The 21,648-nt window shown below is 48.0% G+C and overlaps 1 protein-coding gene across 3 annotated transcripts in view; it reads left to right on the top strand.

The window, feature by feature from the left end:
* Positions 1 to 11,285, top strand: part of LUC7L3 (LUC7 like 3 pre-mRNA splicing factor) — a 239,154-nt gene extending 227,869 nt beyond the window's left edge. For all 3 annotated transcript variants that reach the window (XM_029600251.1, XM_029600252.1, XM_029600253.1), the window contains 2 exons: positions 9,380 to 9,573; positions 11,029 to 11,285. In XM_029600251.1, coding sequence (XP_029456111.1) covers positions 9,380 to 9,540 — 161 coding nt within the window. In that variant the 3' untranslated portion in view covers positions 9,541 to 9,573; positions 11,029 to 11,285. The remainder of the gene's footprint in view (positions 1 to 9,379; positions 9,574 to 11,028) is intronic.
* The last annotated feature ends 10,363 nt before the right edge of the window (positions 11,286 to 21,648 follow it).

Below are 21,648 nucleotides of genomic sequence, written 5' to 3'. Positions count from 1 at the left end.
CCTCTTCGGAGTAGCCATGGCACACCCCCATCTCATTGGGGTTGAGCAAGATGCAGAAATGCTATTCTTCGTTGTCCACAACTACCTCACAGGCTCTGCGGGGTTTGGGGCAGCCTAAGAAAAAGAAATGTCATGCCTTGGAGACCACAGTGCCATCAACACTGATGAAACCGCATCAGACCTTGACACTGCTGGTAGATCGAGCAAAGGAACCCTCGATACTTCAAGCCTCAGAGCAGGGGTTGGTGCCATCGCACTAGTACTTGGTGCTACTGGCACAACTATTTATTAAATCTTTAATTTCTTGATGCATTCAGGAAGGAATGGCGGTGCAGAGGAAACATGCTCCATTCATAGTCTATCTAAATGGTTGTTTCTCCATCAAAGCTTCTGGAACAACATTTTTGCATGAGACAACATATTCTGTATATTCTGTGGTACCCTTGTTTTCTGCACATTCCTTAAGATAGCTATTACAAAGTACAGAGGGCTTTCTAGAAGAACCCATTTTGATTTCATAAGAGCATGTTCCACATGCCAACGCCTGGCTGGAGGATACAGCAGCCCTTAGGCCAAATGGCAGAGTTGAAGAAGACTTTCCCTGCCTTCCTGGGGGTTAAAGACAAGGAGGTCACTTGTCAGCCTTTCCTCTTCAGGGTAGCAGATTTGCTTTCTCAGGATGGAGCCCTTTTTGTTTTTGAACCCAGGGTGACCCATCAGAACCCATGTGAGGGTATTCAAGTCCTTGCCACTCTGAGTCTAGCCAGTTAGAAGATGTTCCTCAGGAATAGTCTCCAAGGCTACCAAGGACATTTACATCATTGGGGGTCCTCAGTTTGGGTCCCTTATCTCCTTGGAGCAGAAGAAGTTTTGATGGTAATTTCTTCTATCTCCTGTGTCCCTGGAACACTCATTGCCATCCAAGGGCCTCTCATTTTCCAGATTTCTGTATAAGTTGGGCAAGGTGTTAAGAGTTAATATTCATAAGGACAAGGTTCCTTGCACAGAAGTCATTGTCCTTCTCTAGATCCTAGACATCCCAATAGAACCAACAGTCATTCTGATACATTTGATCCTGCAAGGATGTGGGAAAATCCAATTTCCTGTGCTCCAGTAGCCAGAAAATTAGATCTGAAATATAGAGTCCAGAAAATCGTGGGATTTGGAGTGGTGCAGCTGCCCCACCAATCAGTCATGGTGGAATCTGTGCTAAAGCAAGAGAAGAAAGCAAGGATATTCTCCAGCACTCCATCAGGGAAAGATCTCAGGTTGTTGGACAATTTGGGGGAAAAAAGTATTCCAGAGTTCACATTTCTGAGCAACCAGTTCTACATGGTTTAATAGGACACAGCCAGCATGGATTTAACCAAAGGAAGTCTTGCCTCACAAATCTGCTACATTATTTTGAAGGGGTTAATAACATGGATAAAGATGAGCTAGTAGATGTATTATATTTGGATTTTCATAAGGCGTTTCACAAAGACCCCCCAAGAGAGGCCTCTAAGAAAATAGAAATGTCATGAGAGAGGAGGCAGTGTGCTTTTGTGAATTACAAACTGGTTAAAAGACAGGAAACAGAGTAGGATTAAATAGCTAGTTCGCAGTGGAGAGAGTTAAATGGTAGAGTGCCTTAGGGAACTGTACTTGGATGGTGTTTTCTAATACATTTATAAATGATCTGGAAAGGGGAGCGATGAGTGAGGTGATCAAATTTGCAGATGTCGTAAATTATTCAGAGTAGTTAAATCACAAGCAGATAGTGATGAATTGCAGGAGTATCTTGAGAGACTGGAAGATTGGGTGGTCCAAATGGCAGATGACATTTAATGTGGACAAGTGCAAGGTGATACATATAGGGAAAAATAACTCATGCTCTATTTATATGATGTTAGGTTTCATGGTAGGAGTTACCACCCAGGAAAAAGTTCTGAGCAACATAGTGGACAATACACTGAAATTTTCAGCTGAGTGTGCCACGGCGGTCAAAATAGCAAACTGAATGTTAGGAATGATTAGGAAGAGGATGGTGGATAAAACAGAATGTCATAATGGCTCTATATCACGCCATGGTGAGACCACACCTTGAGAACTGTATTCAATTTTGGTCACATCTGAAAAAAAGATATAGATGTACAGAGGGAAGTGTGAGCAAAATGGTAAAGGGGATAGAATGTCTCCCCTATGAGGTTAGGGTTGTTCAGCTTAGAGACTAGGATAAAAGGGTAAATGTGAATCTGTTTACTCTTTCAGATAATAGGACTGGGGGCATTCCATGAAGGTAGCAAGTTAGCAAGTAGCACAAATCTGAGAAAATTATTTTTTACTCCGTGCACAATTAAGTTCTGGACTTCATTGCCAGAGGATGTGGTTAACTTAGCTGGATTTAAAAAAGGTGTGGACAGGTTCCTGGAGGAGAACTGCTATTATTAAAGTTGACTTAGGGAATAGCCACTGCTTATTACTGGAATTAGTAGCATGGGATCTGTTTCATGTTTGGTTACTTGCCCAGGATTGGCCACTATTAGAAACAGGATGCTGGTCTTGATGGGCTCTTGGTCTGACCCAGTATGGCAATTTCTTATGTTCTTACATGGTGCTGTTGCTTGGCCCAGTTGATGTGTGCAGCAATCTGCTGTTGCTCCTGGATGCAGAGGAATACATATGTCATTTCTTTCAATCAGCATATGAGGCATTCAACATGACTACCTTCTCTTCATTCATTGGAGCATGCCCAATGGCTTGGCTATGGATCAGCAGTTTGAGACTGTTCATGACAATTTGATGACTGTTCCGTACACAAGGGATCATCTCTTTGGAGATAAGCTTAGGGAAATTGTCACCTAGATCAACAAGCAGCATATTGCAGTCCAGTTGCTCTCAATGAGCTCTGAGTAACAATCATCTAGGCACCACTATGTCACCTTTAGACATTCGAACTTAGACACCCTTTTTGGCAATTCCAGCAGTATCAAAGCTCAAAGCCAGAAATGTGAGAGGTGTCAACCAAAAGCAACATTGCAGGTCCAGGTGATACCTGGGTCCAGTTTTTGACCAGTCTCCAACGCCTCCAGTAGGGAGAGAATTTTTCTCCTCTGGAAGAGTGGTGCAAAATTACCAAAAATTGCTGCGTACCCAAGATTGTAGAATCTGGTTACAACTTGCATTTCTCCTGGCTTCCAGTGCTTCCTCATTGTTCAGCTTTTAATCCGGATCTGGCCAACTCCTCACAACTCTGCCTGGAGATGGCTTTGTTCTTCAAATACCAGGCAATAGAACCTATCCTGCCCAACAAACATGGCCATGCTTATTGATGGAGAAAATAAGTTTGCTTATTGTAAATGGGGTTCTTAGTAGACAGAATGAATGAGCCAGCTTAATAACTGCTCACCTCCCTGGAGAGTCTACCATCTAGCTAAAGTTAGCTCTAAAATTTACTGAGGGGCTCAGGAGGCAACACTTGCATGGAAATTCCCTCACATGATCAATAGAGCAAAAATTCTGAGCTAAAAGTCTATTCTGTACTGTTGGATGACATCACCAGGTGAAATGGCTAATTCATCCTAGTGTCTACAGAGAACCCTGTTTACAGTAAGCAAACTTGCTTTCCTAGCGTGTAGCAGATGGACTCAGAACAAGTGGGTATAGTGTGCTTGTGCTAGCAGTTGGAGACTGATCTGACGTCAGCACGGGTACATATACCCCCACAGGAAGTGAAGCAACTCAGTAATTTCCATCTCCAAAGCAGTTTGGAGCGCCTGCACGCTCGCTGAGCGTGTTTTCCAAATCTACTTTCTACTTTCCAAATTTCTCAGAAGACGAGCCCCGCACTCCTGCGGTGATACCCTCGGGTCCCTCCCCCAGTTGAGTTTCCCGGGGTGATTTCTGCGATCCCTCGGAGGTCTACGCCTCTGTCCGGTGGCCGAATCGCGGCAGGGATCTAGCCCCCGAGCGAGAAGGGCTCGGGCCTGGCTGAGAAGCGCCTCGGTCCCGGCGTGGACTTAGCCCCGAGCGAGACGAGTTCGGCGGCTTAGAGGCAGCGGGTGCATTTCCTCAAGCGCGGCGGTGAAGGTATTTCCCCTCTCCCCCGCAGCCGGAGACCGCCCGGGTTACAGCCGGGAAGCGCCGAGGATCAGGTAAGGCGTATATCTCTTACTTTTTGATCTCTGAGGGACGAGGATCGGCGGCGTTGCCTGCATGTGGCACGCCGTGGAGGTCGCCATTTTGTCTGCCTTGTTCAGGTATTGAGCGCCCATGATGTGCGCCCATCAACAGGCGCCTAACACATCATATTGTATATTGAGCGCATATTGCTGACCGCATATTATTGAGCGCATATTGCGTATATTGCTGACCGCATATTATTGAGTGCATATTGTATATTGAGGGCATATTGCTGCCCGCATATTATTGAGTGCCCCGGACTTAGCGGGCCGTCTCGAACAACCAGGAATCCAGGGGGACCTCGTACCCCGACGGCTAGAGACCGCTTCTGTTTCCTGGGTGGATTTATTTAAGGGGAACCATGCCTTTGTACAGATGCAGTCAGCTTCCCGGCCAGGCCCTGCTGCTGCTCCGGCTGACCCTGCCCCTGGACCTTCTCGCCCTTATCGTGGGCACCCGCCTCCGGGCAGTCCGGCTCATGCGGACCCTGATGTCTCGGAGGACGAGTCCAAACCCCCCGAGGAGGGGGAACTTCCCTCGGGGATTGAGCCATATCGAACCATGAGGCGGTTCTTTCCCAAGGAAGATCTCTCGGACCTGGTTTCTCAGTGCCTGACGGAGTTGTCTATTCCAAGTCCCAGCACCATGGAGGCATCTACGCAGAACCCCCTGCTGGAGGATCTTCGTCCCAAAGCCCGCCATTACCCCTTCCTGCAAGCGGCGCAACAGCTGATCGATTTAGAGTGGAATGCACCGGAGGCCTCATTCAAAGGGGGTCGGGCCCTATCTGGCATGTACCCCTTGGATCCGGCAATCCAGGATATGCTGGCGTGCCCTAAGGTGGACGCCTTGGTTAGCACTGTGGTCAAGCGCACTACCATTCCAGTGGAGGGGGCGGCCCTCAAGGAGGCTCATGACCGACGCCTGGACGCCATCCTGAAACAAACCTTTGAGGTGGCAGCGCTGTCTTTGCGAATCGCAACCTGCTGCACAGTAGTAACACGTTCCTGTTTGTCACAGGTCAGGAACAATGCTCCGGCAGTGGATATGGAGTCCGCTCTCTCGTTCTTTATGGATGCTGACTCCGACCTAGTCCGTACGACAGCTAAGGGGGTCTCATCCTCAGTAGCAGCCAGGAGGCAGCTCTGGATACGGAATTGGTCAGCCAGTGCTCCTTCGAAGACACGTCTCACTAGAATGCCGTTCAAGGGTTCTCTCCTGTTCGGCAGTGACCTAGATAAACTGGCCAGCACATGGGGTGCCTCTCCAGTACCTCGACTGCCGGAAGACAGGTCCAAGAGGAACCAGCGCGCCTTTCCGAGGCCCTCCAGAGGTAGAAGCTCCCAACGCTTCACTCCCTATAGGAGTCGCTACCAGGCACCTCGTCCTCAGGCCAGGAACCAGTCCTTTCAGACCAAGCAGCACAAGAGGGGAGCCAGCTCGGGTTCAGGTCCCGGCCGCACCTCCCAATGAGAATTAGCCGATCCATCCGGGGGACGGAGCCATAGGGGGGCAGGTTAACCCTCTTCTACCCCAGATGGGTCGAGATTACGTCGGACCAGTGGGTCCTCGCCATCATCCGAGAGGGGTATTATCTGGACTTCCATCACATCCCTCCAGACAGGTTTGTGGAATCCCCATGTCCAATCCACAAGAAGGCAGCATTGGAAGCTACCCTGGCGAGGCTCCTGTCCTTGAAAGCCATAATCCCAGTACCTGCATGGGAAATGGGTTCTGGGCACTATTCCATTTATTTCATGGTACCCAAGAAAGAGGGCACTTTCCGGCCCGTATTGGACCTCGTCAGTCAACCGATACTTAAGGGTCCCGAGGTTTCTCATGGAAACTCTGCGCTCAGTCAAGACCGCAGTACAGCCAGGGGAATTCTTCATGGCTTTAGACTTGTCAGAAGCCTACCTGCATATCCCGATCCATCGGGATCATCAGCGCTACCTACGCTTCAAGGTGCTGGGACGACACTTCCAATTCCGGGCTTTGCCCTTCGGGTTAGCCACGGCGCCGCGGACCTTCACCAAGGTGATCGTAGTGGTAGCAGCGGCGCTCAGACGGGAAGAAATCCTTGTCCATCCCTACCTAGACGATTGGCTGATCAGGGCGAAATCACGAGAGGAGAGCCATCGGGCAACCAACAGAGTGATCGCTCTTCTGGAAAGCCTGGGATGGGTAGTCAACCTAAACAAGAGTTGCCTACAGCCTTCCCAATCACTGGAATACCTGGGAGTCCAGTTCGACACCCAGGCAGACAAAGTCAGTCTCACCACCAAGAGAAGGTTAAAACTCCAGACGCGTCTACGGTCCTTGATGGGAGCCAGCCGGCCCATAGCTTGGGATTATCTGCAGGTTCTCGGTCTCATGGCATCCACCATGGAAGTGGTACCCTGGGCAAGGGCCCATATAAGACCTCTACAACGCTCCCTCCTCTCTCGATGGAGCCCACGCTTCCGGAATTACTCCGTGCATCTACCTCTACCAGCCAGAGTGTGGACCCAGCTACGGTGGTGGTTGCAGTCCAACCACACGAGCAGGGGGTCGAAGATGTCCTCCCCCACGTGGACTCTGCTCACCACAGATGCCAGCCTGAGCGGATGGGGAACACACTGCGAAGAGCTCACCGCCCAAGGGCGGTGGAACAGAGAAGAGTCGGGGTGGACCATCAACCGCCTAGAGGCACGGGCAGTCCGGTTAGCCTGCCTGCGATTTGCTCACAGACTGCGGAACAGAGCAGTCAGTGATGTCCGACAACGCCACCACAGTGGCATACATCAACCGACAGGGCGGAACCAGAAGCCAACAGGTGTCCCTAGAGATAGCCCCGCTGATGACTTGGGCAGAGGCGAATCTCCAGGACATCTCCGCCGTCCACATTGCCGGAAGGGACAACACCGCGGCAGACTTCCTCAGCAGGGAAAGCCTAAATCCGGGAGAATGGCAGCTGTCCCCCACGGCCTTCCAGATGATTGTGGATCAGTGGGGGACTCCGGACATGGACCTACTAGCTGACAGGTCCAATGCTCAAGTACCCAGATACTTCAGCCGCAAGCGAGATCCGTTCTCTCACGGGATTGACGCCCTGGTTCAGCCATGGCCTCCAGGGACACTGCTATACGCCTTTCCACCGTGGCCCCTGCTGGGCGTCCTTATACACAAGATTCAGAAGCACAGGGGCCTAGTTCTTCTAGTGGCACCAGACTGGCCAAGAAGACCCTGGTACACGGACATGAGAAGACTACTGGCAGGGGAGCCCCTTCCCCTGCCTCCCCTCAGGGACCTGCTACGTCAGGGTCCCATCCTCCACGAGGATCCAGCTCAATTCTCTCTTACGGTCTGGCCATTGAGAGGGCTAGACTGAAGAAAAGAGGTTACTTGGAGCCGGTTATAGATACACTCCTCCGAGCTCGCAAGTTTTCCACATCCCTCACCTACGTAAGGATCTGGAGAGTATTTGAAGCCTGGTGCGACACTCATGGCACCAATCCACGTGCGACCACAATCCCTATTGTTCTGGATTTCCTGCAGGATGGGCTTCAGAAGGGTCTCTCCCTCAGCTCCATCAAGGTTCAGGTGGCTGCGTTGTCTTGCTACGGTCCCAGGAGGGAGGGCAAGACTATTGCCAAGCACCCTGATGTTTCCCGCTTCCTGAAAGGAGTCAAGCACATTCGTCCGCCACTGAAGTGGCCAGTGCCTCTGTGGAACCTCAACATAGTTCTGGGTTTCCTCGCGGGATCCACCTTCAGACCCCTCCGGGGCCTGTTTCTCCGTTCTCTCACTTTGAAGATGGTGTTCCTGCTGGCAGTGTGCTCAGCACACCACATTTCGGAACTACAAGCGCTGTCCTGCCGTGATCCCTTTCTCAGAATCACTCCAGAGGCTATCCATCTTCGCACGGTTCCCTCCTTCTTGGCTAAAGTAGTCTCACAATTTCACCTCAACCAAACCATATCCTTGCCAACCTGGGCGGGTTTGAAGAAATCAGAAGGGTGTTTGCTACGCCATCTCGACATCGGCAGATTGCTGCCCAGGTATCTGGAAATGACAGAAGCCGTACGAAAGACGCTGTTCGTCCTTCACAGCAGGAAGAAACAAGGGGAAGCGGCCTCTCGGCCCACCATCGCCCGCTGGATTAAAGAAGTTATCAGAGCGGCCTATGTAGAGGCCGGGAAGTCACCACCTCTACAGGTCAAGGCTCATTCTACCAGAGCCCAAGCAGCATCTTGGGCAGAATCTAGGATGCTGTCGCCCGCAGAAATATGTAAAGCGGCGACATGGTCCTCCCTCCATACCTTCTCCAGGTTTTATCGTCTTGATGTCCAGGCCAGGGAGGACACAGCATTTGCGAGGGCAGTCCTACGCGGTCCTCAGGCAGCCTCCAGTTCGGGAGTAGCTTTTGTACATCCCACTTGTTCTGAGTCCATCTGCTACACGCTAGGAAATGTTGAGATTACTTACCTGATAATCTCCTTTTCCTTAGTGTATGCAGATGGACTCACCATCCCGCCCGGCTGCCAGTATACATGGGTTGCACCTATTCAAGGTAAGGCATGTCATTTCTTACACGAGAGCGTCCCCTTTGCCAGGTGTCGACGCCTTCTGGTTGGGAACGCTGGCGGTCTCCAGCTACTATCAATCGGTCAAGGGAATCCTGTTTCACTAATTTATTGATCGTCAGTACACATATATCCATAACAGCTTTTGCAAGGAAGATTACTGAGTTGCTTCACTTCCTGTCGGGGTATATGTACCCGTGCTGACGTCAGATCCGTCTCCAACTGCTAGCACGAGCACACTATACCCACTTGTTCTGAGTCCATCTGCATACACTAAGGAAAAGGAGATTATCAGGTAAGTAATCTCAACATTTTCTTCTAACCCCTCTGCAATATCTCTCAGATTTTGAACAGAACGGGTTCTGGATCTCTCATTTCATTTCATTTTTGTTTTTTTTTTAATATTCCTCTTTTCACACTTTTTCAGCACTTCAAAGCGGATTACATTCAGGTACATGTTGATGTCTTATTCCTTGAGTTCTTTATCCAACTCAGGTTTGTCTAATGCATTAGTTTACAGGGAATGCTTTAAAATTGAATATCTTGTGTTTTTCTAATTGGTCATTTTTGCTACTGTAGATCTTTTTAAATCTTATTCATAGCAGTCAGTGTTTTGTTTTGAAATCCATTGAGTTTGTCATCTCTCATTCTAGAAAAGAAGTGCTCGGAGGATAAGAAGAGTAGCAGAAAATCCAGTAGTCGAGAAAAGCAGAGTGAAGAGGCCAGCACTGAATCGAAGGAGAGTGATCCTAATAATGAGGTCAATGGGACCGGTGAAGACATTAAATCTGAAGGTGACACTCAGTCCAATTAAAACTGATCTGATATGACCTCAGATCAGGTAGAGGTAAGTGTGTTACTTATCACCACAGTTAGGGCTTTTTGGTTACGGTTTGATAGTGCAGCGTAAGTATACACAGATGAAGATGGAGCTTTGCCGATTTAAGAAGATGTACAAAACCACCATCTGATGGAAAAGGCAGTATAGTCCTGCATTACATTTTGAGGTACATTGTTTTGTCTAAGCTAATTTATAGCAGACTCTACCTCCATTAGTGTGCCTCTGTAGACTTAATGCAATACAGTGAATGCATTTATTAATCATCTTTAGGGATTTTGCTGTTTGTTCTTAAAATTTGAACTGTTTTCTATTTAAGTCCATATTATGTTGGTACATTGGCAGAAACTTTTAATTTAATACTAATTACCTTTGAGGCACATGTTGGACTACTCTTGTTTTATTTACTTGAACTGCTAGTATTTCTTTACTAAGGATGTTTCTAGTATTTTGCTTTATTGCCTTGCATTCTAATGCAGTTTGTTCTGTAACTCGAGAGCCAGTAGCATTGGATTGATGGAAGTGTAGGGTTTATGAATTATTGCAGCTGCCTACCATACCTCACACAGCGTTGGTGTTGTGAGCGGCCCATGAAAAGCCAAATTAAAAATCAAGGATTCAGTCAAACTAAGCAGGTACTCATGCCAGGTACTCCTTTCTATACCCACATCCATGTTTGAATGCTGTTAACTTTAATCTTATAAGCTTGCTTTTGTGTATTCTTTATTTTTATTTTATTTATCTTTTGTTTACAAGAAAGTGCTAAGGATTTTTGTGTATTGTGTGAAACTGTAAATGTAATGTTAACAGAATGGAATTTTTTTTTGAACTGTGTATAGGAATGCAGTGATGTCCAGGCTTAGATTTCTTTAAAGAGTTTTAAATGCAATAAATGCTCCATAATAACCACCTTGTTACATTCATTGCAAGCTTTTAAGAGGTATGTGTTTAATTTTTCCTACTGTGTAGGAGAATCTTCTATCAGCCGTAAGAATAGTGTACAGTCTACTGGCTGATATAAAACATTAGTAGTTGCAGAAAATGTTATGCATAATTCACAATTCTGGCAAATTAAAAAGTAGAGCCAGAAGGTATGACATGGTGAAAAATCCTTGTTAACTTTTTTTCTACCGGTTCTTGAGATTGGTTGTAATGAAAATAAATATCCAATAATAAGTTTTTGAAAAAGCTAGTATTGGAGGAGAGGGCAGCAAACATAAGATTTGTGCATTTTTAAAGTACCAATCTAAATTTTTTTTCTCAGTATTATTACTATGACCAAAAATATAAAAATAAAATTCAAACATAGGCCCTTAGTATTTATATAGCATTGCTAAAATGAAGTGTTTGTAGCTTCCATGTTAGTGGGACAGTTTTAATTGACTGGGCTAAACTTAAAGAATGAGAATATGAACATTTCTTGCATAGTCTAATTGCCTGTTTTCCCCAAATTTTGCATTTTAGGACTGTCTTGTGAAGAGTTTTAGAAGAATCCAGGAAGACCGCGTAAAATGAAGATCTTCTTTAAAATGAGGTGAAAGAAAGATGTGTTATAGAGAATTTAAGGCTCAGTAAAAAAAAAAAAAAAAAAAAAGATTTTAATAAAATTAATTTCAGGACTCATGTGATATCCTATCCTAGAGAATGAGATGTGTTGATTTAGATGCCACTGGGAAAACTAGGTCCTGTCTTTTTTTTTTTTTTTTTTCTTGAAAACTTTTAGAATAAGAAGCAAGTATTAGCAGAACACATGACTTGCACAGTATTTAATAGCAGGATTTCATTCTTGGACTTGGAAACACCATAATTATTGTTGGTATTTGTTTGTGAACCAGGTTTATCATAAATTCCAATTTTACAAATAGGATACTCATAGCTACTTGATATAACAGAAGTAGAAATAAAGCATCTTTACATTTCTGTTATGAGTTTGATTGTCTGTCATTGAAAGATTTAGTATTGAATACATATTTTACAATAAAATTTTTCATGTGTTCAAGGTACTTCTGATATCTATTTCATTCATAGGCTGTTCTAAATGTAAGCATCTAACTTTTGCATATGATCTTTTAGCAACCATCTAATATCTCTCCTTTAAAGATATATATTTCAGTTGCAAAAATGTCCCTACAAATAAAAATATACAAAATACAAAAAAAGATCAAACTACACTCTACTACTCTTACACAAAGTTAAGTGGTTTGCAGAATATTGTGTTGTGTGGTATATCAGGAACAGGTTGAAAGGGAAGTTGATGTATGACTTGCAAGTTGTATTAAAGAGGCTTTTACTAAAATTACTACTGCTATTTATATCTATAATGCTTGTAGACGTATGCTGCAGTTTTACAATAATGGGGGATATGATGGGGGGGGGGGGGGGGGAGGGAGCAGGCATACTCATAGTTTGATGATTCATTTTAATTATACTTTTTTCTCACCAGAAAATGAGGTTTTTTTATATTTATTTCTGTGCATAATATGAAAAATAGCAATCCAGTCTTATAATGGTGTGATAGGATAAGGAGCTATCAAGCCCCTGTTAACATTACCAAACATCTCCCACATCCACCACCGATCCACCTTGACCAAAGAAATCAGTTACCTAAGCTTGCTCACAGAACTCATGCAGTTCTTAACTAAAAGATACAAGAAGGGGCAAGCAGGACTAAAAATTCCCCAGGTGCGTCATTACCTGGCACCTACATTTTGTGTTGGTGCCTAATTTAATTTGCACAAGATTGAGTCACTACTGCCAGCCTTGCTTTAAGGCACGAGGACGTTCAGCAAAAATAATTAGCTCCAGCATACCTGAAGTATAAAAACAGAATAGGATACTGAAATTGGAGCAGAGTCCCTGCCAGCCTGACATCCATTCTTCAGGCCATCTTAAGGGGTGGGCAAGATAGGCATTTACTTGGGATGCCAGGCCATAGGGGGTACAGTCTAGTAGTGGATGTATGTCCCAAAGCTGCCACCACTCTGCCTTCCTGCCAGCCCAGCCTTTCATTTGTGGCTCACACCCAACAGATACCCAGAACGGGGAGTGGAAAAGGCAAGAAGGCCCCCCCTAGATTGGTCACATCACTGAAGAGACAGTACTTTGTTCAGGGTGCAGTTATGCCCAGCAACAATCCTGCTGCCTATGAAGTACCCAATAACCTCAGTTTGTCAGGTGTAAGAAGCAGCTATTGCAGCTGAAGTAAAATATGCAAACCTTCCACACCACCTCTCTGTTGGATACAGATGGCAGGGGCCACTAGCTAAAGGGTCTAAGCTGCCTCTTTTCACCTTCTCCCCTTCTCCCCACCAGAGATAGACTCAATAGTGTCTGATAGCTAAAGTACCCAAGACATCTCTGCTCTTCCATCCCTTCTTATAGTTAGAAAAAGAAGCATTAAGGGCTTCTAGCTGAAGGGTCTGAGCCACCTCCCCCCATATGTAGTCAGCTTCAGGCATTGTAGACATAACCGAACCAAGTCTCCTCGCTTCCCCTTAGCTCATTTCAAATAGTGAATGCAGAGTTAGGAAGTAGGGGGTAAAGGGGGGTTGCTTGATGAGAATGAAAGAAAGAAGAGACAGAGAAAGAGAAACTAGGATCTTGTCTTTCATAGCTGTGAAGATAACCCTTTCCAGGATGGTCTTCCTGCATCTGAATTTGACAAAAACTACATATTTTTAACTCTATTTCTTAACATAAAAATAACCAAAATATGAGTATTTCTATTTACTACAAAGAAAAAATTAATTCACATATGAAGTGGTACATTGAGAGGAGCATTGGTGCAGGTATAAGAATACAAAATATGAAGAGAGGTAAAAATAAAGAATACTGGGTATTGATTGTCACACAGCAGTAGTTCCTTACATGTACCACTTTATAGAGATTGTATAAGGAACAAATAAACAAAGGGTTTATGACAAATCAAAGAAAGTGAAGAAACCAAATTGTTTATTTGTTTTAATTTTATCTTTTTCAAAATATAACAAAGTAAGACTTTGTAATGGTAATTGAGAGAACATAAAAAGAAAATTTTACAATGAATGAAAACCACGCTCCTGGAAAGCCAAAAACACTCTCATCCATCATAAAGAAACATGAGGGGGCAGATGAAAAAAGAGGAGAAAAAATGGAAACAATATGGAAATTGCACATGAGATACCCAGAAATAATTACAATTACCCAACGATAATAATTATTAGCAGAAACTATCACTAGCATTCAAGAATTCCCGTAATTGTTCTGGGGTAAAAAATATATAGGTATCTCAAATCTTAATTATACCCTTGCATGGATAAAGTAACAGGAAACTTGCTCCTAAGTGATAAACTTCAGAGTGCATATTCAAAAAAGCTTTCCGATGCAATTGAGAAGGTCTAGCTAGGTCAGGATAAATACAAACCCTGTCCCCCCAAAAAGTAACTTCTAAATTCTTGAAATATCATCTCGTTCCCTGTACGTACCAGGATCAGTCCAGACTCCTGGGTTTTGCCCCCCCTCTAGCAGATGGAGACAGAAGTTTATAAACAAAAAACTCCGCCTATATATAGGCTGGTGCCACCTACAGTCTGGCAGTATTCTTCTGTCTCCTAGCAGGTGGAGAGGGTGCAAAACCTACAGTCTGTTTAGGGCCTATGTTTTAGGTGTTAAAAAAAAAAAAAAGAGAGAATTTTGTGGTAGGAAGGTAGGTGTTCGGTTTTCAGTGGGAAGGGACCGCAGAGGCTTGCCTGCTGGTCCCAATCCCCACCTCCCAGGGGAAGGTAGGGTCCTGAGGGGACCGTTCCCCCTGGTAGAGGCTGCCGAGGAGTTGGAGAGCCCTATGTACCGGCTTGACAGGGCTGGGGGTGATACCGGGGGTCCCGGCTCACTCCCCCCAGCCGGATCCGGATCCGAGGTAAGCTGTTTGAAAAAAAAAAAAAAAAAAAGGATATTTTGGTTGTTTTTTTTCTGTGTGTGTGTGTGTGTGGTGTGCTTATGCAGTACTTACGCCCTCGCGGTGCCTGGGGTTCGGCGATCCGGGGGGGAGGCTTCGGACAGGCTTGTTTTTTTATTCTTGTCTCGGGCTGTCTCTCTCTTTCTCCTCTCTCTCCGCGGCGTTTTAGATGCCTAGGCAGGCTTCTTGCAGAGCCTGCGGGTCCGCGGCAGGGCGGCGGTCGCGCGACAGCCTCTGTTCCTCGTGCGTGGGCGGCGGAGAGGGAGGGTCGGCGGTGACTCCAGCACCTCGGCGGGGTAGGCAGGAGCGCGATGTGTCGGCGTTCGCGGAGCGTTCGTCTGCTGCGTCGTCGGGGATGGCGGCCATTTTGATGGCATTTTCGGCGGCCATTTTCTCGGCGCGGGCAGCACAGATTAGCGCGGGCCAGCAGACCAGCGGACAGTTGCGGGAACCACCGCGTTTGTCCCCCCAGCAGGGGCCTGTAAGGGAGGAAGGGCCGGTAGGGCCCAGGTCTCCTAGGGATGATTCCCCCACGGATGGGGGGGATGAGGAGGGGTCTTCGGACTCCTCCTTTAACTCCCGGTTCGTTTTACTGATGCATAAGGCCTTTAAAGCACGCCGCCTTGCCAGAAAGAGAGGTCCAGGGATCCCCGATTCTGAGATTGGAGCTCCAGCGGAGAAAGCCCCGAAGCCTGGTCCGGGGGGGGGGGGGCTGCCTCGGCCCAGGCCAAGGCCCCTTCGCTCCCGGGGGGCGGAGGGTGCTTCGATCTCCTCGTCGGAGTCAGAGGCGCTGGAAGAGCCGGAGGAGGATCTGGACTGCCCATCCCAGCCCCCGAGGGGGGTTGAGGGGGATGGAGAGCTGGAGACTAAGGATGCAGGGGCACCGCATGCTGCGGATGGGGACGATCCGAAGGTAGTTCGGTTGTTCCATAAGGATGAGTTAGGACCCCTCATCCCGGAAATCCTGGGGGAACTGGGAATTCCGCTTCCCCAAGTGGAATCTCGTCTGGGACAGACGGATCCGGTTGTCTTGGGGCTCAGGGGCCCTTTCTTCGGCGTTTCCGCTACACTTCTCGGCCTCGGATTTGATGTTTAAGGAGTGGGATACTCCGGATTTGGGCCTCAAGGTTGCAAAAGCTATGGATAAGTTATATCCACTGCCGGAGGACGTTCTGGAACTTTTGCGCCTGCCACGGCTTGATTCGGCGGTGGCAGTGGTAACAAAAAAGACCACCATCCCGGTGACGGGAGGTACGGCTCTTAAAGATATACAGGATAGGAAGTTGGAAGTTCAGTTGAAGCGTATTTTTGAGGTCTCGGCGTAGGGAATCCGGGCAGCGATTTGTAGTAATTTTTCGTTGCGAGCAGGTCTTCGCTGGGCGCAGCAGCTTTTGGCAAATGAGTCCCTATCGCCGGACGAGGCAGGCGAGTCGATTAGAGGCGGTCATCGCTTACAGTGCGGACGCTTTTTATGATCTCCTGCGCACTTCGGCCCGGACCATGGTCTCTGCTGTGGCGGCGCCTGTTGTGGCTTCGCCATTGGGCGGCGGATGGCACCTCCAAGGCTAGGCTAGGCTCCCTTCCCTTTAAGGGGAAGTTGCTCTTTGGCAAGGAGTTGGAGGACCTACTTGAATCCTTGGGGGAGAATAAAGTACACCGTTTACCGGAGGATAGACACCATTTCCGGGGTACTTCAGCCGCGGTTTCGTGGGGGTCGTAGAACTCGAGCGGCACGCGGATCGAACTCTTCGTTCCGTCACAGTGCGACCCGACAACAATCGTACTCGCAGTCCTTTCGTGGGCGTCGATTCGGCCGTCCGGGGGCCAGTCCAGCTGTGCAGGGCGGTAAGCCAGCACAATGATGTGAGGCCGGTCCATTCCTCGGTTCCCAGGATTGGAGGCAGGTTAAACCGGTTTTACGAGGAGTGGGCCAAAATTACGTCGGATCAGTGGGTCTTAGAGGTGATAAAACACGGCTACGCGTTAGATTTTTCACACCGTCCATCTCAGTGTTTTCTGGTGTCTCCTTGCGGGTTTTCAGAAGCGTCGGGCGGTGCGGGAGACTCTGGCGCGGTTGCGCGAACTCGGGGCCGTAGTGCCGGTTCCGACAGGCGAAATCCGACTGGGCCGGGATTCCATTTATTTCGTAGTACCCAAGAAGGAAGGAACGTTTCGTCCCATTCTCGATCTGAAGAGTGTCAACAAGTGCCTAAGGGTTCCGCGTTTTCGGATGAAAACATTGCGGTCCGTAATCGCGTCGGTCAGAAAGGGGGAGTTTCTGGCCTCTCTGGACCTCACTGAGGCGTATCTTCACATTTGTATTCGGTAGGAGCACCAACGGTTTCTCCGGTTTGCGGTAATGGGGCAACATTACCAGTTTCAAGCGTTGCCCTTTGGCCTGGCAACGGCTCAGCGCACGTTCACCAAGATTATGGTGGTGGTGGCAGCGAGACTCCGCGAGGAGGGGCTGTTGGTGCATCCATACTTGGACGATTGGCTGATTCGGGCCAAGTCGAGGACGCTTTGTCAGCTGGCAATTCAGCGGGTTCTTCAGCTGTTACGCTCGCTGGGCTGGGTGGTCAACCTAGCCAAGAGCCATCTGGTTCCGTCGCAATCCCTGGAATATTTGGGGGCTGTGTTCAACACGTGTCAAGGCACGGTGACCTTAACGCAAGAGCGTATCCTCAAACTACAGGATCAGATTTGCAGGTTGTTGCGCAAACCGGTACCAGTAGTCTGGGATTATTTACAGGTCTTGGGCTCTATGAACTCCATGCTAGAGTTAGTTCCATGGGCGTTTGCGCATATGCGTCCCTTGCAGTCAGCGTTACTCTCCCACTGGAGCCCCGTCTCGGAGGAATTTTTCCTCAGCCTGCTGTTGACCCAGGATGCCAGAGACAGCTTGCCGTGGTGGCTCTGCCAGGAAAACTTGAGTCGCGGGGTTTCGTTGGAAACTCCGTCGTGGACGGTGGTTACCACGGACGCCAGTCTGCTTGGTTGGGGAGCAGTCTGTCTCGGGCGAGCGGTTCAGGGATCGTGGTCAGCTCGGGAGGCATCGTGGTCCATCAATCAGTTGGAAACTCGAGCGGTGCGGCTAGCTCTGTTGCGGTTCCTCCCGCTTGTCCGCGGTCGATCAGTCAGGATTCTGTCGGACAATGCGACCACGGTGGCTTACATCAATCGCCAGGGGGGAACCAGGAGTCAGCCGGTAGCGGCAGAAGCTCGGTCGTTGATGATATGGGCAGAGGCCCATCTGAGCAGTATCGCGGCTTCCCATATAGCCGGGGTGGAAAACGTCCAGGCGGATTTTCTCAGTCGTCATTGGTTAGATCCCGGGGAGTGGGAGCTCGCGGAGGAAGCATTCAGGCTCATTTGCGATCGGTGGGGCACACCAGCGGTAGACCTGATGGCCACATTCCAAAATGCAAAAGCTCCTCTGTTTTTTTCTCGTCGACGGGAGACGTTGGCAGAAGGAGTGGATGCACTGGTGGTTCAGTGGCCGATAGACGTGTTGCTCTACGTGTTTTCTCCGTGGCCGCTTATCGGACGGGTGCTGCGTCAAATAGAGAAGCACCCGGCGGACGTGATCGTGGTAGCTCCAGAATGGCCAAGGAGGCCGTGGTTCGCGGATCTGGTGAATCTAGCGGTCGAGGGGCCGCTTCGTTTCCCGTCTCTTCCGGACCTCCTACATCAGGGTCCCGTTTGTTTCGACCTGGTGCATCGCTTTTGTCTAGCGGCATGGCTTTTGAGAGGCAGCGGTTGAGCTCCAAGGGGTTCGCTGCGTCGGTGGTATCCACGCTGTTGCGCTCCCGAAAGAAGTCTACGTCCCTGTTGTATGTGCGCGTGTGGCGACTCTTTGAGACTTGGTGTTTGGATCGCGACACAGCACCCACCCGAGCAACTATCCCTGATATTCTGCTGTTTCTCCAGGATGGGTTAGCTAAGGGCCTGTCCTATAGTTCTTTGCGGGTGCAAGTTGCGGCGTTAGGATCTTTTCGGGGGCGGGTGCACGGAGCTTCGGTAGCGCAGCATCCGGATGTGGTGCGTTTCCTTCGGGGGGCTAAACAGTTACGCCCTCCGTTTCGTCCTCCGTGTCCGTCTTGGAATTTGAATGTGGTCCTTAAAGCGCTGTGTAAGGCACCATTTGAGCCTCTTCGCCAGGTCACTCTTAAGGACTTGACGCTCAAGGTGGTATTTTTGGTGGCCATGGTTTCGGCGCGGCGTATTTCTGAGCTGCAGGCTCTGTCGTGTCGAGAGCCTTTCTTGAGGATTTCGGATTCAGGAGTCTCATTGCGCACTGTGCCGTCGTTTTTACCAAAGGTGGTTTCGTTGTTTCACGTGAATCAGACGGTTGAGTTGCCATCTTTTGGTCAGGTACAGTCTTCGGACCCCTTGGCTAGGGACCTTCGTAGGTTAGATGTTCGGCGTGTGCTGTTACATTATTTGGAGGTCACTAATGCTTTCAGGGTATCCGATCACCTGTTCGTTCTCTATGGTGGCTCCAGGCGAGGTAAAGCGGCCTCCAAGACTACGATTGCTCGTTGGTTGAAGAAAACCATTCGTTCGGCATATCTGTTGGAGGGGAGGTCGTTGCCTGTGGGACTGAAAGCCCACTCTACTCGCGCCCAGGCTGCTTCCTGGGCGGAATGCCAACATATTCCTACAGAGGAGATCTGTAGGGCAGCCACTTGGAAATCGGTCCACACTTTTGCCCGGCACTATCGTTTGGATGTGAAAGCGCCAGGGTCGTCGGGGTTTGGAGAAGGGGTGCTTAGAGCAGGCCTCTCCGGCTCCCACCCTCAGTAAGGTAAGCTCTGGTACATCCCAGGAGTCTGGACTGATCCTGGTACGTACAGGGAAAAGAAAATTAGGTTCTTACCTTTTGCTAATTTTCGTTCCTGTAGTACCGAGGATCAGTCCAGAGTCCAGCCCAGTATTGTGATTGTCTGCCGGGAGAGGATGTGTGGTCTGTGTGCTGAATCTGGAAAATTTATTTGTTGGTTACCTCGAGTTCGGTACCCAGTTGGGTGGAGTTAAGCTTCAGTTGGCATAGTTTGGAGGTAATGTTAAGTGTTCTATGGGTTATTTGTTGCGGGTTATCCTGCTACTTTGACATTAAGTAATACTGCCAGACTGTAGGTGGCACCAGCCTATATATAGGTGGAGTTTTTTGTTTATAAACTTCTGTCTCCATCTGCTAGAGGGGGGGCAAAACCCAGGAGTCTGGACTGATCCTCGGTACTACAGGAACAAAAATTAGCAAAAGGTAAGAAGCTAATTTTCTTTTACTAAGCTTAGATCTTGTTCAGAGAAAAAAAGAGACAAGCAAAACAGATCTATCAATCATTTCTACATCAGAACTCTCCAGATATTCAGATAAATTAGAGAAATTTCCCCTATCACTAAGTAAATTATATTGGGGTAATCTCTGAGAGAGAAAAACAATCTTCTTTACTGCAGGAACTAACTCAGAGGGAATTTATTTTACACATCAGACATAAATTTCTTGAAAGAAAGTTCAGGAGACGTAAATTAAGATGTTTCAAAGAATTTTCCAGTGAGTCCAGCCTTCCTGAAGTTTATGTACAATCCTGAAGAATTGCCACATTAGAAGCTTGTAAGGATTTAATATCCTCTCCCATAACTTGAATAGATGAAGCATGTTCTTGGGGAATATGCTGATGATCTTGTGCTACTAAATCAAATTTCTCCGAAACTGAGACCAATCACTGAGAATATTCATTGAGTGTAGAAGCTCATTCCTGCAACCAAGGCCCAAAGGGACTCGAATTACGACTGCTGGTATTATAGTCTCCATGGGAAGCTCAGCAACACCATCCCCAGCCAATCACTCACTGCCATTGAAACTAGGGAAACTGCTCCAAAAACGCCATTGATTCCCTAGTTGCTTGGAAGGCAGGTCCACTACCGCTCCACTCTCCCCAGGAGACTCTGGGGGAGGGGCAGCGTAGAAACTCAGCACCACCTCAGGTATGACACCAGCGGTTCCATCCAGCTGAAGCACCAAGGCAGAGTCATCACAAGGCGCCCCAGCCTCGTTGGTGGTGCCGGAGGGAGAAGTCAATGGCGGCAGTCGTGGGTCAGGTGTGGGGGTCAAAGAAATTTCCCTAGGTGAAAGCAGAGCTCCTCTTACTGCCTCACCAGTGGGGCTGGACACTCAAGTCCGGGGTAGTAACTGCATACTGGCAGATGGATCCACTGGTCTGAGGGAGTGCAGATTTCGAATGGGTAAACCCGCACCTTACCCTTCCTCTTGTGAGGAATATAGAGGAAAAAGAAATATTGAAGAAACGAGAATTTGAGAAATAGGATGGAGCAGCAAAACTGCATCCTCTCATGTGGCCATCTTGGATCCGCCCAAATAGTTTAGCTTATGACATACTTCCAAATTGAGACAATATGTGCTATCACTAGGCACTTTCTTAGCATTCAGACAGATTAATCAAACACTAGTAGGTTATGCATCTCTACCAGCAGATGGAGATGGAGCAAAGCTGCTATCACAGTATGTATACCCCTGCACTAACATCAGCCCACCAGTATTCTCAGTCTCCAAAAGCTGGTGGACTTTAATCTCCCTAATGGGGATTGCTTTAAATAGAAAATGAAAGGAGAAAAGGAGAAAATTAATTCTCCCCGCTCTTCCATGGTTATACCTTATGGGTCCCTCCCTCAGTCTGTTTTCCTGAGGTGATATCTGTGGATTCCTCCCTAAGTAAAGTGCCTCAGTCCAGTATTTGGTTTTCTGACATGGACTTAGCTGTAGATAGGGAAACAGCTGAGAGGCTAGCGAGTGCAGAAAGCCAAGCACAGTGGTGAAGGCCTTTGCCCACTCCTCCCCTAAGCCAGAGACAGATTCTGTACTGGGACATGCTAAGCTCAAGTAAAGAGTGTAAAAAAAAAAAACAAAAAAAGTAAAAGAGTGAAGGTTTCCATTCCCCTTCTGGTCTCTGAGCCTTGGCACACCAATGCAGCATCCTTTCCTGTCTGAGGGAGTTTGGGGAGTCATGGCAACTTGGCGGGTTGAGCAGTCTTTGGCTAGGCCCTGCTTTTGGGCTTTGCTTAGGTGCCACGTGGTAGGCCGCGGTAGTGTTCATACACTTTTCTACTCACAAGTCTTCCGTGAAACA

Source organism: Rhinatrema bivittatum, chromosome 4, assembly GCF_901001135.1.
Source record: "Rhinatrema bivittatum chromosome 4, aRhiBiv1.1, whole genome shotgun sequence".
Lineage (NCBI taxonomy): Eukaryota > Metazoa > Chordata > Amphibia > Gymnophiona > Rhinatrematidae > Rhinatrema > Rhinatrema bivittatum.
The sequence above is the reverse complement of the archived record's forward strand: the minus strand, read 5'-3'. Positions and strand labels throughout refer to the sequence as shown.